A 16776-nucleotide genomic window follows, 5' to 3' on the forward strand; every position below is an offset into this window, starting at 1 on the left:
AGACTTTCATATTTATTTTGTGATTTACATGTCCCTGACCACCCCATTACCTTTGACTTCTTATTTTACAGGCTTCTAATTCTTCTTTGTGCTATCCCTCTACCCTCTTCATCTTAACCCCCTCCACATCTCCTATGTCCCCCACTCCTCTCTCTCTCCTTCTCTCCTCTTTCCCATTCTTTCTGTCCCATTTCCACACTTCCTGCTGCAGATTGAGTCTTTCAAGCTCAACTTCCGCGAGAACTCCTGCTCTCGCACGGACCACGGCACCGACATCATAACCTGGCCAGCCCCGGGAGACAGCCCCTCACACCCACAATGCAGCGTCTCTCTCTCAACGACTCCCTGACTTCTGCTGGCTGCCCCCTCCCTCCTCCCCCCGCTGGGACAGGGGAGCAACGGCACGCTAGCAGGACTCAGGTCATCACCCTCAATCCCACATCCAAACACCTCACTCATGTATCATTCTCTTACTACGCCTAAACCTGCGCTTACCTACCTACCGCTGTCCTGTGTTCCCATTGGATGAGCTGACATTGTACATACAGTAGACCAAGCTTCAAGCAGGTTGGGATAGCATTGGGAGGGGTAACGGAGGCTTGCCATGTTAACTGTGACGTCTAATTCATGTTTCCTCACCTCTCCAAGAGCATAACATGGCAGTTGCAGCGTACAGTAGCAAAAATCAGTCTTATCCAGTATTACAGTACGTCCTAGTGCCGTTTTAGTGAGAGTAATCTACCAGGCATCGCCAGCCCTGAACACATCTGTTTGGTTCACATAGACACCCCCCAATGGGAAACCCTCCTAGACTCCCCTGTGGGTTATGTACGCAGACTAATATGTGTGTAGAGCCCTTTTACTCGTGAACATGTAGGGCTGTGGTGTGTTCCCAATAACCATTGATTCATTTACTCACTATTTACCAACCATCGACTCACTCACTGCCTCACCTCCCTCCTCTCTCATATCCATGTACCCAGAGTCCAGACCCCTCTTTTTCACTGTCCAAGGGTTAAAAAAATTTTTTTTAAAGCGCACTCACAAAATATTAGTAAACTAGTAGACTGTACTTGAACAGTAGGCTATTTAACTCTCTTTAAACGGTGTGTTTGATTGAATAGTACTGTAACAATGAGCTGTGGTGTTCTGTTCTGTTTACTTTTACATTAGTTTATTTTCCTCATCAGCTTAGTTTTAAGGTTTGTTTCATTGTTTTCTTCTTTCGTTTTATTTCTCGTGTAAGCAATACGGTGGATGGTCTCTTTACCAACAGGGCTCAGAACGCCTCTTGAATACACACACATATTCTTTACTCGAAACAAAGGCACACAGTCATGAAGATGCGACTCCGTTTAGGGCTTTGAGACTGAGGAAGCATGTCGGGTGTGACGAGGGAGACGAAGACGGGTAAAAAGGGAGACAGCGAACACTGAGGCGTAGTGACGTAACGATGTGTCCCCTTCACTGTGTTAAGACAACGTGTCAGAACAGTGCTGTCTAGGAAAGTTCAAGAGAGTAATAGAATGTTAAGATGAATAATGTGAGGGAAAGTGTCTTGGAGGTTGGTGGAGCGATGTGTCTTGTACTGTACGTGCCTCCTGTCCTGCTTACCTGAAACTAGGATGGGACTCGGGCTGGAAGCTCGAGCTGATGGACCCTTGTCCCTGGAGTGACACAGACAGACAGAATGTCATAGTTGAAAATGAAACCGCATGGTGGCACGGTAGTTTGATTAGGATTTAGAATAATCGTATTTTGTGACCAGTCCTGCTTGTTGTCCCATTTCAGCTGTTTTCTGAGGGTTCTGGTAAAGTGTTATTGACAGTTATAAGAGGACTTGCTGAAGGACTTGTTGGAACATTATTAGAGGTTCTGCTGAAGGACTTGGTTTTTGTCAGGCTGTTGGCAGTGGAACATTCAATGTGGCTTATTTTACTTGTAGCAATGTATCCAACAATTGCCTCCAATTGCCTTTTTAGTGCATGGCCAGGTAATATCATGTCCAGAGCAGAAAGCCTATGTGCATTATTACTTGCAGTGTTGTGGTTCAGTATATTTGTCCTTGGGGGCAAATAGTCAGTGTTGTATCTTGTTTTTTTTAACAGTGGGCAGGAAGAAAATTGGGGGCTGTCAATTTGATTCTAAATTCTATTGCAGTTTGGTATATTATATAATTCAGCTATAAGTTTGTCATGTTTTTTTAAATGTGTCGAGCTCACAATAAGGACAGTACACCAGGTACTCTTTTTGAGGAATGATCCCACCCCCCTAATTCACATCAAGATGTAGGCCTACTTTAAAATCCTCTTAAATCAGAGATATGGAAACTTTTAAAAAGACCTTAAATGCTTGAATATATTAAAGCCACCACTGTGATGGTAATGTGTATTTGATGAAAGGTATCTCTCCACACACTGATTTCCTCCCATTTTGTTCCTAAGATATCCATGAAATATTGTTTAAGAGGTTGTAATAACGTTTTTAAATTAAATTAACCACAATCTATTGAGATGTGTGGAATAGGCCTAATACCCAGAGCCAATAAAAGTCCATTTAAAGTCCATTTAAATGTTTTAAGAAAATGGTCAATACATTTTATTGTTATCAACAAGATGTTATTTTAAAATTGGAGAGGTTTGTAGATATTGATATTTGAGCGGTTTTGTAGGCCAGCAGTGATTGTTGTAAGAGGAACGGCTGCTGAGGTGGATCGTAGTATCGCCTCCGGTGCCACAATCCTCATCTGATGGTAAAATTTCAATATTACCCCTGATCCTGACTTACCACACTTACTGGTATGTTCTCTCTGAGATTGCACACGGTTGTATATAAATAGATATTTTACTGTTTTATACACTTTCGCCACAGGAAAGGGAAAAAAAACGATATGAAAACAACAATGATGGTAATAAGGATGTTAAGTACAGCTTTTATGTTAATATATCTTTAACAGTTTTAATGGTAAGGAGATTCATTATTGTTATTGAGCAAGTCTGCCTTTTTTCCAAGAAAAGGGCTGCTGAAGTAAAAGAATGTTATTGAGATATAACGTTCTATAGATGCAACACTTTTGTATTTGTATTTATCTTGTGTTCCCATAGCGACATGGTGGTTGGGTCAGTGGGGAGTGTTTTGATGGGTTATACGCATGGGAGGCATAATGAGGTCTGGTCCAGTTTGTGGATTGCTGTCTATTGAACAGTGTTTCTTTCACAAATTGTAAGAGTTTTGTTAGCTTTCACATAACCTTTGTCCATCCCCACAACCCCAGTCTTAAGAGATGAAAATACTCTTATTTACAGGTAGACCTTCAGATGTGATTTTGACATTGTAGGATACAGTCACCTTCTTGCGTTGATTTGAAAACAAGATACGTGTAACATGGAAGGGATTGAAACTAATGTGTAGAATTGCACTGTATAACATGCCATTGTGGTGCAGGGCTTCCTGTTAAAGCAGGAAGTGGGATTAGAAGTCAAGTCATATCTGTCATTTAGGAATATTGTTGCCCTACACGCACGCACACACACAAACACACACTCTGTCCTGGAGTGTCATGGAGACGTCCGCGCCCTAACACACCCTTATGTAAGACTAACAGTAGCTGTCAGGTTTGGCTTGTGTTACTTAGAGCTCTCCAGTAATGCTACAATGAGCTCCATAGATCTGCTTCTACCGCTAGCGCACACCCAACGTGCAAGTGTACTCATAGAAAACACCTATTTAAGAGCATGCAGAAACAAAATGGAATGTGTTCGCAGAATTTGTCATTTGCAGAATTTGTTTTTTGTTTTTCATTCATTTTGAATTTACATTTTTGGTTTGAAAGAAGTGTTTAGTGATTAATTGTTAATTAGTGATGTGATTATTAAACATAAAAAAAAAAATGTTTAAGATATTGTGCTTGTCTTTTGATCAGTTACGTTATCCTCTCTGTCCTCTTTTAGACAAAATATAAGCCACATGGCCTATAAGCCAGGTAACTGTCAAAATAACTGAAACACTTGAGTAAATGAGGTACACAAAGTATACTGAACAAAAATATAAACACAACATATAAAGTGTTGGTCCCATGTTTCATGAGCTGAAATAAAATATCCCAATACTGTTCCATATGAACAAAAAGCTTATTTTTCTTGTTTTGTGCACAAATTTGTTTACATCCCTGTTAGTGAGCATTTAACACTTTGCCAAGATAATCCATTCACCTGACAGGTTTGGCATATCAAGAAGCTGATTAAACAGCATGATCATTACACAGTTGCACCTTGTGCTGGGGACAAAATGCCACTAAAATGTGCTGTTTTGTCACACAGCACAATGCCACAGAAGTTTTGAGGGAGTGTGCAATTGACATGCTGACTTCATGAATGTTCACCAGAGCTGTTGCCAGAGAATTGAATGTTCATTTCTCTACAATAAGCCACCTCCAATGTCTTTTTAGAGAATTTGGCAGTATGTCCAACTGGCCTCACAACTGCAGACCATGTGTAACTACGCCAGCTCAGAACCTCCACGTCCAGCTGCTTAACCTGCGGGATCGTCTGAGACCAAGCCACCCGGGACAGTTAATTATATTTCTGTCTGTAATAAAGCCCTTTTGTGGGGAAAACTCATTCTGATTGGCTGGGCCCCTGCCCAGTGATGTGAAATCCATAGATTAGAGCATTATTTATTTATTTCAATTAACTGAGTTCCTTATACTGTATGAACTGTAACTCAGTAAAATCGTTGAAATTGTTGCATTTTGCGTTTACATTTTTGTTCAGTATATATTGAAAGCAGGTGCTTCCACACAGGTGTGGTTCATGAACAGTGGCGATTTTAGCATGTAAATCTTGGTGGGGCAAACTCAACCAATTTTTTTAGATGCATGCCAGCAAAGCCACTACATAACATTTTATTATTTTATTAGACTTACAGTGCATTCAGAAAGTATTCAGACCCCTTGACTTTTTCCACATTTTGTTACAGTACAGCCTTAATCTAAAATGTATTAAATATTTTTTTTCCCTCATCAACCTACACACTGCTTTTGCAACAGCTAATGGGGATCCTAATAAAATACCAAATACCCCATAATGACAAAGCGAAAACAGGTTTGTGGAATAAAAAAGACTCGAAATTGAGCTCAGATGAATCCTGTTTCCATTGATCATCCTTGAGATGTTTTTACAACTTCATTGGAGTCCACCAGTGGTACCATTAATTGATCGGACATGATTTGGAAAAGGTCCCACAGTTGTCAGAGCAAAAACCAAGCCAATTGGTTGGAATTGTCCGTAATTTTGGAACTACAAAGACTTACTTGAGCTGGCGGCCCGAACAAACTGGGCAATCGGGGGAGAAGGGCCTTGGTCAGGAGGGTGACCAAGAACCCGATGGTCACTCTGACAGAGCTCTAGAGTTCCTCTGTGGAGATGGGAGAACCTTCCAGAAGGACAACCATCTCTGCAGCACTCCACCAATCAGGCCTTTATGGTAGAGTGGCAAGACGGAAGCCATTCCTCACTAAAAGGCACATGACAGCCCACTTGGAGTTTGCCAAAAGGCACCTAAAGGACTCTTAGACCATCAGAAACAAGAATCTCTGGTCTGATGAAACCAAGATTGAACTCTTTGGCCTGAATGCCAAGCGTCATGTCTGGAGGAAACCTGGCACCATCCCTACGGTGAAGCATGGTGGTGGCAGCATCATGCTGTGGGGATGTTTTTCAGTGGCAGGGACTGGGAGACTAATCAGGATCAAGGGAAAGATGAACGGAGCAAAGTACAGAGAGATCCTTGATGAAAACCTGCTCCAGAGCACTGAGGACTTCAGACTGGGGTGAAGGTTCACCTTCCAACAGGACAATGACCCTAAGCACACAGCCAAGACAATGCAGGTGTGGCTTCAGGACAAGTCTCTGAATGTCTTTGAGTGGCCCAGCCAGGGCCCAGACTTGAACCCGATCGAACATCTCTGGAGAGACCTGAAAATAGCTGTGCAGCGACGCTCCCCATCCAACCTGACAGAGCTTGAGAGGATCTGCATAGAAGAATGGGAGAAACTCCGCAAATACAGGTGTACCAAGCTTGTAGTGTCATACCCAAGAAGACTCGAGGCTGTAATCACTGCCAAAGGTGCTTCAACAAAGTACTGAGTAAAGGGTCTGAATACTTATGTACAGTACCAGTCAAAGGTTTGGACACACCTACTCATTCAACGCTTTTTTAAATTTTTACTATTTTCTACATTATGGAATATTAGTGAAGACATCAAAACTATGAAATAACACATATGGAATCATGTAGTAAACTAAAAAGTGTTTACAGCTTTGCACACTCTTGGTATTCTCTCAACCAGCTCCATAAGGTAGTCACCTGGAATGCATTTCAATTAACAGGTGTGCCTTGTTCAAAGTTAATTTTCTTAATGAATTTGAGCCAATCAGTTGTGTTGTGACAAGGAAGAGGTGGTATACAGACGATAGCTCTATTTGGTAAAATACCAACTCCATATTATGGCAAGAACAGCTCAAATAAGCAAAGAGAAATGACAGTCCATCATTACTTTAAGACATGAAGGTCAGTCAATCTGGAAAATGTCAAGAACTTTGAAAGTTTCTTCAAGTGCAGTCACAAAAACCATCAAGCACTATGATGAAACGCTCTCATGAGGACCGCCACAGGAAAGGAAGACCCAGAGTTACTTCTGCTGCAGAGGATAAGTTCATTAGAGTTACAGTACCAGCCTCAGAAATTACAGCCCAAATAAATGCTTCATAGAGTTCAAGTAACAGACACATCTCAACATCAACTTTTCAGAGGAGACTGCGTGAATCAGGCTTTCATGGTCGAATTGCTGCAAAAAAAACACTACTAAAGGACACCAATAAGAAGAAGAGATTTGCTTGGGCCAAGAAACACGAGCAATGGGCATTAGATCGGTGGAAATCTGTCCTTTGGTCTGATGAGTCCAAATCTGAGATGTTTGGTTCCAACCGCCGTGTCTTTGTGAGATGCAGAGTAGGTGAACGGGTGATCTCTGCATGTGTGGTTCCCACCGTGAAGCATGGAGGAGGTGTGATGGTGTGGGTGTGCTTTGCTGTTGACTCTATCTGTGATTTATTTAGAATTCAAGCCACGCTTAACCAGCATGGCTACCAAAGCATTCTGCAGAGATACGCCATCCCATCTGGTTTGCGCTTAGTGGGTCTATCATTTGCATTTCAACAGGACAATGACCCAAAACACACCTCCTGGCTGTGTATGGACTATTTGACCAAGAAGGAGAGTGATGGTGCGGCATCAGATGTCTTGGCCTCCACAATCACCCGACCTCAACCCAATTGAGATGTAAGGGTCGACGTTTTTACGTCTTCACTATTATTCTACAATGTAGAAAATAGTACAAAATAAAGAAAAACCCTTGAATGAGTAGGTGTGTCCAAACTTTTGACTGGTACTGTAAATGTGATATTTCATTAAAAAAAAAATATAAATTAGCCAACATTTCTAAAAACCAGTTTTATCTTTGTCATCTTGGGGTATTGTGTGTAGGTTGATGAGGAAAAAAACAATTGAATGAATTATAGAATAAGGCCATAAGGTCACAAAATGTGGAAAGGTCAAGGGGTCTGAATACTTTCCGATTGCACTGTATGTGGTCTTGCACTTTTGCACTTTTATAGACAATATACCACCGCACAGACAGGACATTGCTCAAACAAAACAAAACACGCAATATAAACTGGAATTACATGAGTTATATTACTGAACTTTTTGTTGGCAAAAAAATATTTGAATGGGAAGACTGTCACTGGCAAACATGGTTACAGACCCAACAACATTATATAGTATCCCCTCCTCGGGAAGAAAAGCACATTAGCTCATAATAAAACACAAAGCAAAACAATGAAATCATCCCAAAATTGCCAAAAATGATGAATAAGATACTAATGAGATAGACCTATATAACAATTGAGATGTACAAACTATGGCATAAGGGAACCATGAGCGGATGAGGCAAACCTTGATTTAGATTAAGACAATGAGCGAGCAGTCGATAACTATTTGTTCAGCACTTTTGAAATTTACAGCGACAGAATTCAGAACATGGGCCGTTCTTACAGTATTCTCCCTGTACACCAAGTCAGAACCATATGATAAATAACGGGGGCATATAAGCAGACAATGAAAGCTCTTACAATATTCGATAATGCCATTTCTCTAAAACAGGCTATAGGTTACATGTGCACCACCAAAAACAGTAGGCTACATTCTGAGGGGGAGAGGGACCACATTTTTAGTGTGAGACACATGGGCTACTAACAGGTACACAATATACACTTAGTATTACTTTCTTAGCTACTGTATGCATATCTTCCTGGAATATTACATAATTTATGCAGCAGACATATTTTTGGGACTCACCGTTGTTGTGCTGTGCTCACTTGAACATGGTGTGGCGGTCTTTCTTGTGGGCAAACTTTGTCATCAAATCGTGTTATCATTCTCTGGATTTATGGTGCTTTCAAAACAACTGGGAACTCGGAAAAAACAAGGTCGAATCATGACGTCAGTGATCTTCAGACACAATGGCTTCAAGTGATTCCTCTCATCAACACGAATTCGACAATGGAGCATCTGTTAGCTACATGGTGACATTCAACTATACATGTTTCTTTTGTTATATATATTTTTATTCAAGTTTTACAAAATGTTCATCAATGTAAGTACAAAGATTTGACCATATCCCAACTGCCCTCCCTCCACACAACACATCCACCAAACTTGCTTGTTATATTGATGACTGTACCTATTATGTAATGACTACTGGGAATATCTACTGGGAAACCTTAAAGCATCTCATCAGAGGGGAGCCTCTGCAAGCCATTGAAGCATGATATAAATGGTTGCCATTTTCTAACAAATGTATCATTGGAACCCCTAAGAGAATACTTAATTTTCTCAAGCTTTGGGAAGAACATTACATCGTTGAGCGATTGAGAAATAGAGTGGGGCTGAGCAGACTTCCACTGGAAAATAATTCTATGCCGAGCTGATAAGGATGTAAAAGCAACAATATCGGCATGTTTTGGGTCCAAGGAGAACAAGTCTTCTGGAATACCAAAAACAGCTATCAGGGGACATGGCTGCAGGCTAATTTCAAGCACCTCATATATATTTTTTAAATAGAAGCCCAGTAATTTTGTAGTTTAGAGCATTGAATGAACATGTGACAAAGGTCACATGGTGAGACATGACATCTATCACACTCATCATTTACATATATTTGAGAGAATCTGTATTTGGAAAAATGCACTCTATGTAAAACCTTAAATTGTATGAGACCATGACGAATCGCCTCATCCCACCACTACAGTGTAAATTCAACACCCATTTCTCATTCCCAAGCAGATTTAGTTTTGTTGGTGGAGTGTTTGTCCAATGACATAATACACAGATAGATCTGAGAAATGACTGCTTTCTGTCGAGTCAATATGCCATCCCAGGGTTGGCAAGGGGGTGGAGAAGGGTAGCCAGAAAATTGGGAGGAGACAATGCCTAATCTGAAGGTAACGGAAAAAGTGAGATGGAGGCAAATAGTATTTAGAGGCCAGGTTGGGAAAACTAGAAAAAATTCAATTTACATGTCTTGGAAAGACTTAATACCTTTCCTTGTCCAGTAAGAGAAAACATTATCTATTAGGGAAGCAGGGAATAAGTGATTCTTATCAATAGGACCTATAGTAGTTGCAGAGGAGAAAATGCTGTCAAAACTGGTACCAAATCTTAAGTGTGGAAAGCACTACAGGATTGCCAGTATAGCGAGATTGGGACGCTGGGAGAGAAGGGCAGAGTAAAGCAAGAAGAGATGCAGAAATACAAGAATGTGCCTCTAGGTGGCACCATAGGGTATCTGGAGCATGTAACCAGAATGGCAATTTCTGAAAGTTTGCTCCCCAGTAATAGTATAAAAAGTTGGGTATTGCAAGTCCTCCACTAAACTTGCATCTCTGAAGTAAAGATCTACTGACTCTGGGTACCTTTCCCCCCAGATAAATGTGGTAACAGCCTGATTGATTGACTTAAAAAAAAAACATTGGTAAAAACAATGGGATAGATTGAAATAGATAAAGGAATTTGGGTAAACTGTTCATTTTTACAGTATAAATGCTTCTTATAAGTGATAGTGGTAAGCTACTGTAACCCATCTCTGAAAATAAGATTTCATTTGCGTAAGGATGACACAGACCCTTGACTAGGTCAGCAGAGTTCAGGCCCATCAGATATGCAGCTTTGTCAATATCTGGAAAGGCAAAGTTTTAAGATTGCAAGATTTTTAGATTTTTCAGATACTACTGCATATTGAAGTGAAAGGTTTTAAATCTTCAGCACTCACCCTCAGTGCCATCTGCCTCTGCTTGCTCCTCCCGCTGCTTATTCTTGAACTTCATGTTGCCGTAGTGCATGATGGCACCAGTCAATTTAGAAATGCCATTAATCTCTTCTTGTGCAAATCCAAGCACATTAAAGGCATCCTACTTCCAAATTAAAGGTAATTGTTTTGCATTGGAGAAGGGGTTAGAATATTATTGCATATACAGTATATAGATATATTACTCACATCAGTATCCATTAGCTCATCTGCATCATTGGGGCAGTAGGTAGCCTAGTGGTTAGAGTGTTGGACTAGTAATCGAAAGGTTGCAAGATTGAATCCCCGAGCTGACAAGATAAAAATCTGTTGTTCTGCCCCTGAACAAGGCAGTTAAACCACTGTTCCTAGGCCGTCATTGAAAATAAGAATTTGTTCTTAACTGACTTGCCTAGTTAAATAAATAATAAATAAATGGAAGTTACAGCAATCTCTCCTTGGGAGATGAAGGCATAGTCATAGGGATTGCTGGTGATGAGTAGCATCTCTGAAAAGAATTGAACAGCTCAGTTTAATGTGTGGTCATGCTGTGGTATAGGTCAAAACAAGATACACTCAGTATTAGGATTGGGGTCAATTTGAAAATTGCTATTGTGTTATATTATAAATAGATGACAAATTAGCTATAATCAAGTTTCAAAAAACAGCAGCTGGAGATTGATTTGTGTGCTTCCAATTTCAGTGTTGCGTACTTTCATGGAATTTAAATAATTTCAACTTTCTTATGAAAAAAGGAAATAAATCATAAATCACGTTACATTGTGCTGTGCGTAAAACACTGGGGGATGGGGTAGCACAATGCCTGGGTTGGCTGGGCTGCACCATAAGAATTGAATTGGATTTCATCAGAAATGTTCAGTTTAATCCAGAATTGACCTCAACCCTACTCAGTTTGATGATTTAATACTTACACAGCAGTTCTGGTTTCTTTTGGGACAGGATCTGGTAGAAGATGTGGTAGTCTCTCTCAGCCTTGAGCTGGAAAGTGACACGTGACTTCTCCAGAAGATCTGATCAGTATGGAAAAGTGCTTTTAGAATGAATGTGTTTCCTGTCAAAGAGATCTGTTCAACCCTGAGCATATTTAGTATTGTACTCACAAGTCTCAATGTCAGCAGATGAAAGCTTCTCAATGACTTCAAAATGAATGAGGATGAATTTACCCTGTAAATTATTGTAATAGCATAAATTAATGAGCACAGGAGATCTGGGTTCAAGTAGTATTTGTTTTCTTTTTGAATACCTTAGGTGCGCTTGATTGAGCTTGCAGGGTGTAATCAAACACTGAACGTATTTGAAATAAAACAAATACTTTTTAACCCGGGTCTGGTGAACAGATAGTCCCAAAAGGGAAGATTAGCTGATGGACCTGAGGAAGATTGGCTAATGTCATGACATCAGCTAATGGTTATACAATTCAAATCCAGAGGATAAGATTTGAATGATATTTGAAAAACAAACAAGCACGAACGTACAAATCGGGAGGAGTTGTCATTCCTGGTGGTCTTGGCATTACCAAAAGCCTCCAGGGTCCCCTACAAAACAACAACCATAAAATGCAGCAATAATTAAAATGCAGCAATAAAAATCAATATTGTACAAACAAATATTGGATTTTTTCAACATGCTGTATGCCCATCCAGCCATGAAGATCGTTTAATTTAGGATCGATAATAATGAATATTTGCATTCTTTTTTACCTTTTTTTCTTCTGATACACTTTTCTTTCCGCTAACAGCAGCAATGCTGGCGAAATACTGGATGACTCTCTTGGTGTTAACAGTCTTTCCAGCACCAGATTCTCCACTGGAATTTAAAAATACAAATGTTGATGTCTCAGAATTTCTCTTAACTTTAAATAGTCTCAAATGGATATAACCTTTGGTTGATGTACTTACTTACGTGATAAGGACAGACTGATTTTTCCTGTCTGTTGAAAGAAAAGTATCAGTAAATGTGACATTATCCAAATATCATTTGATTTATGTAGATGAAAAGGAAAAATTATATTTTACCTGACAACATGTACTGGTAGGCATTGTCAGAGATGGAGAAGATGTGAGGAGGAGCTTCTGTCCTCTTCTTGCCTCTATATGCATTGACAACAGACTGATCGTACACTGGCAGCCACTTGTATGGGTTGACAGTGACACAGAACAGCCCTGAGTAGGTCTGTGGAAGACAAGGAGGATTCATATTTAGTTACATTCATTTGAATTAATATTTGTTTTAATGGAGATATTAGCAGACAGGTCATTACTTACATAGATCATCCAGGCTGCGTAACGCTCTTTGAGGTTAAACAGCACAGCGGGCTCGTGCAGGAAGGTGAACATCGCCATGTCCTCAATTTTATCAAACTTTGGCGGGTTCTGGGGGTGGACGTCGTCCTCCTTCACAGTAACAGTCTGAAAGAAGAGCAAATTAAATTGTTTTGTTTCATTTTCAATGTGCAGAGGTTTTCTCATCCTAATTTGAGATTACACACAACATTGAATTTTCACAAACAACCATTTACATGTAATGCCTGATTTACATGAAAGTTAGAGATCCCAAGTTATGATTCTTCTTTTTGTTGTCTCTTGTGAGAATATTTTTTTATATTCATCAATAAAGCGAATAACTCAATTCACTTTATAACAAATGTTTAATCAATCATAGAGTTATCAAAGTAGGAGAATGTATTATCTTATGATTTTCCAGGTCATATTTTTTTAGAAATGCTCTTCAACAAAATATTTACCTTTCCAAACTCAGTATCAGCGGTAACTTTAGCCCCATCTCTGCTGGTGATTGTGGCCTTGACGTACTCAACCTCAGGGTCAGGCACATAGCACTCTCTCTTTATGTCAAAGGGTCTAGTCTGGCATTCCATACGCTCCTTGTCTGATTTACGCAGAAAGGAAGCTGCGGCACCAAACTCTGCCATCAAACTGTCTCCCATTCCTAAACCTGTGCAGGCAGGAACAGATCATTGAATACATGCAGTTCCTTCAGAAAGAATTCATATCCTTTGACTTTTTCCAGATTTTGTTTTTTTCAGTCGGAATTCAAAATGGATGAAATATAATTTTTTCTCTCTCAATCATCTACACACAATACCCCATCATGATAACGTGAAAACATGTTTTTAGAAATGTTTGCAAATGTATTGAAAATGAAATCTGAAAATACTGTATCTCATTTACATAAGTATTAACACACCTGAGTCAATACTTTATAGAAATACCTTTGGCAGCATTTTCAGGTGTGTGTCTGCAATATTTGCCCATTATTCTTTTCTAAATTCTTCAAGCTCTGTCAAATTGGTTGTTGATCATTGCTACGCAACCATTTTCAGGTCTTGCCAATAGATTTTCAAGTAGATTTTGGTCAAAACTGTAACTCAGCCAGGAACATTCACTGTCTTCGGAAGCAAAACCAGTTTAGATTTTTCCTTTTGTTTTAGGATTTTGTCCTGCTGAAAGGTGAATTTGTCTCCCAGTGTCGGTTGCAAAGCAGACTGAACCAGGTTTTTTTCTAGGATTTTGCCTGTGCTTAGCTCTATTACATTTATTAATATCCTATAAAACTCCTTAGTCCTTGCTAATAACAAGCATACCCATAACATGATGCAGCCACCACCATGAAAATATGAAGAGTGGTACTCAGTGATGTGTTATGTTGGATTTGCCCCAAACATAACTCTTGTATTCAGGACATAAAGGGAATTTCTTTGCCAAATGTTTTACAGTTTTACTTTAGTGCCTTATTGCAAACAGGATGCATGTTTTGGAATATTTTTGATTCTGTACAGGCTTTCTTCTTTTCACTCTGTCATGTATTGTGGATTGTCTACAATGTTGTTGAGCCATCCTCAGTTCTCCTATTGTCACGGTTGTCGTAGGGTAGAGCGGACCAAGACGCAGTGGGAATATGTGCACTCATCTTCTTTTATTAAACGGACAAAGAAGGTAAACCAAAATAAATACGTACACAAAAAAAACAAAAAAAAACAACGCCAAATAACAGGCCGGTAAGGCACAGAGCTATACACAGCACAATCTCCCACAAAACACTAAAACAAACACATTCCTATATATAGGACCCTCAATCATAGGCAACTAGAAAACACCTGCCTCCAATTGAGAGTCCAATCCCCAATTAACTAAACATAGAAATACAAAGAACTAGACGAAACATAGAAATACATAAACATAGACCAGTGCCCAAAACCCGGAAAAATAAATCAAACACCAAACTAAACACACAACCACCCCGAACCACATAAACCAAATACCCCCTGACACGTCCTGACCAAACTACAATTTACAAATAACCCCTTCTACTGGTCAGGACGTGACACCTATCGTAGCCATTAAACTGTAACTGTTTTAAAGTTACCATTAGCCTCATGGTGAAATCCCTGAGTGGTTTCCTTCCTCTCTGGCAACTGAGTTAGGAAGGATACCTGTATCTTTGTAGTGACTGGGTGTATTAATACAACATCCAAAGTGTCATTAATAAATTCACTATGCTGAAAAGGATATTTTATTTTTACCCATCTACCAATAGGTGCCCTAATTTGCAAGGCATTAGAAATCCTCCCTGTTCTTTGTGTTTGAATCTGTGTTTGAAATTCACTGGTCGACTGAGGGACCTTACAGATAATTGTGTGTATGGGGTACAGAGATGAGGTAGTAATTTCAAAGTCATGTTAAAAACTACTATTGCACACAGAGTGATTCCATGAAACGTATTATCTAACTTGTTTAGCAACTGTTTATTCCTGAACTCATTTAGGCTTGCAATAACAAAGTGGTTGAATACTTATTGACTCAAGACATTTCAGCTTGACATTTTTTATAATTTGTAAAAATATCTAAAAACATGATTCCACTTTGAATTATGGGGTATAGTGTGTAGGCTAGTGACACAAAATCTCAATTTAAATAATTTTAAATTCAGGCTTTAATGCAACAAAATTTGAAAAAAGTAAAGGAGTGTGAGTAATTTACAGAAAGTACCAGGTTTGAGTTGGAATAATGCCATTTACGCGTTGTTTTGGATAGTGTGTATGTAAATGCATTCTGCCCATTGGGCACACACTGGTTGAATCAACGTTGTTTCCACGTCATTTCAGTGAAATTACATTGAACCAATGTGGAATAGACATTGAATTGACATCTGTACCCAGTGGGTATGTACAGTTGAAGTCAGAAGTTTACATACACCTTAGCCAAATACATTTAAACTCAGTTTTTCACAATTCCTGACATTTGATCCGAGTACAAATTTCCTGTTTTAGGTCAGTTAGGATCACCACTTTATTTTAAGAATGTGAAATGTCAGAATAATAGTAGAGAATGATTTATTTCAGATTTTATTTATTTCATCACATTCCCAGTGGGTCAGAAGTTTACATACACTCAATTAGTATTTGGTAGCATTGCCTTTAAATTGTATAACTTGGGTCAAACGTTTCGGGTAGTCTTCCACAAGCTTCCCACAATAAGTTGGGTGAACTTTGGCCCATTCCTTCTGACAGAGCTGGTGTAACTGAGTCAGGTTTGTAGGCCTCCTTGCTCTTTTTCCAGTTCTGCCCACAAATGTTCTATAGGATTGGGGTCAGAGCTTTGTGATGGCCACTCCAATACCTTGACTTTGTTGTCCTTAAGCCATTTTGCCACAACTTTGGAAGTATGCTTGGGGTCATTGTCCATTTGGAAGACCCATTTGTGACCAAGCTTTGACTTCCTGACTGATGTCTTGAGATGTTGCTTCAATATATCCACATAATTGTCCTCCCTCATGATGCCATCTATTTTGTGAGGTGCACCAGTCCCTCCTGCAGCAAAGCACCCCCACAACATGATGCAGCTACCCCCGTGCTTCACGGTTGGGATGGTGTTCTACAGCTTGCAAGCCTCCCCCTTTTTCCTCCAAACATAACAATGGTCATTATGGCCAAACAGTTCTATTTTTGTTTCATCAGACCAGAGGACATTTCTCCAAAAAGTACGATCTTTGTCCCCCTGTGCAGTTGCAAACCATAGTCTGGCTTTTTTATGGGGGTTTTGGAGCAGTGGCTTCTTCCTTGCTGAGCGGCTTTTCAGGTTTAGTTGATATAGGACTCGTTTTACTGTTGATATTGGTACCTGTTTCCTCCAGCATCTTCACAAGGTCCTTTGCTGTTGTTCTGGGATTGATTTGCACTTTTTGAACCAAAGTAGGTTCATCTCTAGGAGACAGAACATGTCTCCTTCCTGAGCAGTATGACGGCTACGTGGTCCCATTGTGTTTACACTTGCGTACTATTGTTTGTACAGATGAACGTGGTACCTTCAGGCATTTGGAAATTGCTCCCAAGG

At 39.7% G+C, this 16776-nt stretch overlaps 1 protein-coding gene and 1 pseudogene across 12 annotated transcripts in view; one reads left to right on the forward strand and one right to left on the reverse strand.

Moving 5' to 3' along the window:
* The window catches only part of LOC106590274 (microtubule-associated protein 4), a 124093-nt gene extending 120196 nt beyond the window's left edge, over window positions 1-3897 (forward strand). For 11 of the 12 annotated variants that reach the window (XM_014181093.2, XM_014181101.2, XM_014181100.2 and 8 more), the window contains one exon: window positions 72-3897. In XM_014181093.2, the coding sequence (XP_014036568.2) occupies window positions 72-79 (8 nt within the window). In that variant the 3' untranslated portion in view covers window positions 80-3897. The remainder of the gene's footprint in view (window positions 1-71) is intronic. The other variant, XM_014181095.2, reaches the window with a different exon arrangement.
* Window positions 3898-4255: 358 nt separating this feature from the next.
* Window positions 4256-13370, reverse strand: LOC106590240 (myosin-6-like; annotated as a pseudogene).
* Window positions 13371-16776: the final 3406 nt, after the last annotated feature.

Source organism: Salmo salar, chromosome ssa29 (assembly GCF_905237065.1).
Source record: "Salmo salar chromosome ssa29, Ssal_v3.1, whole genome shotgun sequence".
Lineage (NCBI taxonomy): Eukaryota > Metazoa > Chordata > Actinopteri > Salmoniformes > Salmonidae > Salmo > Salmo salar.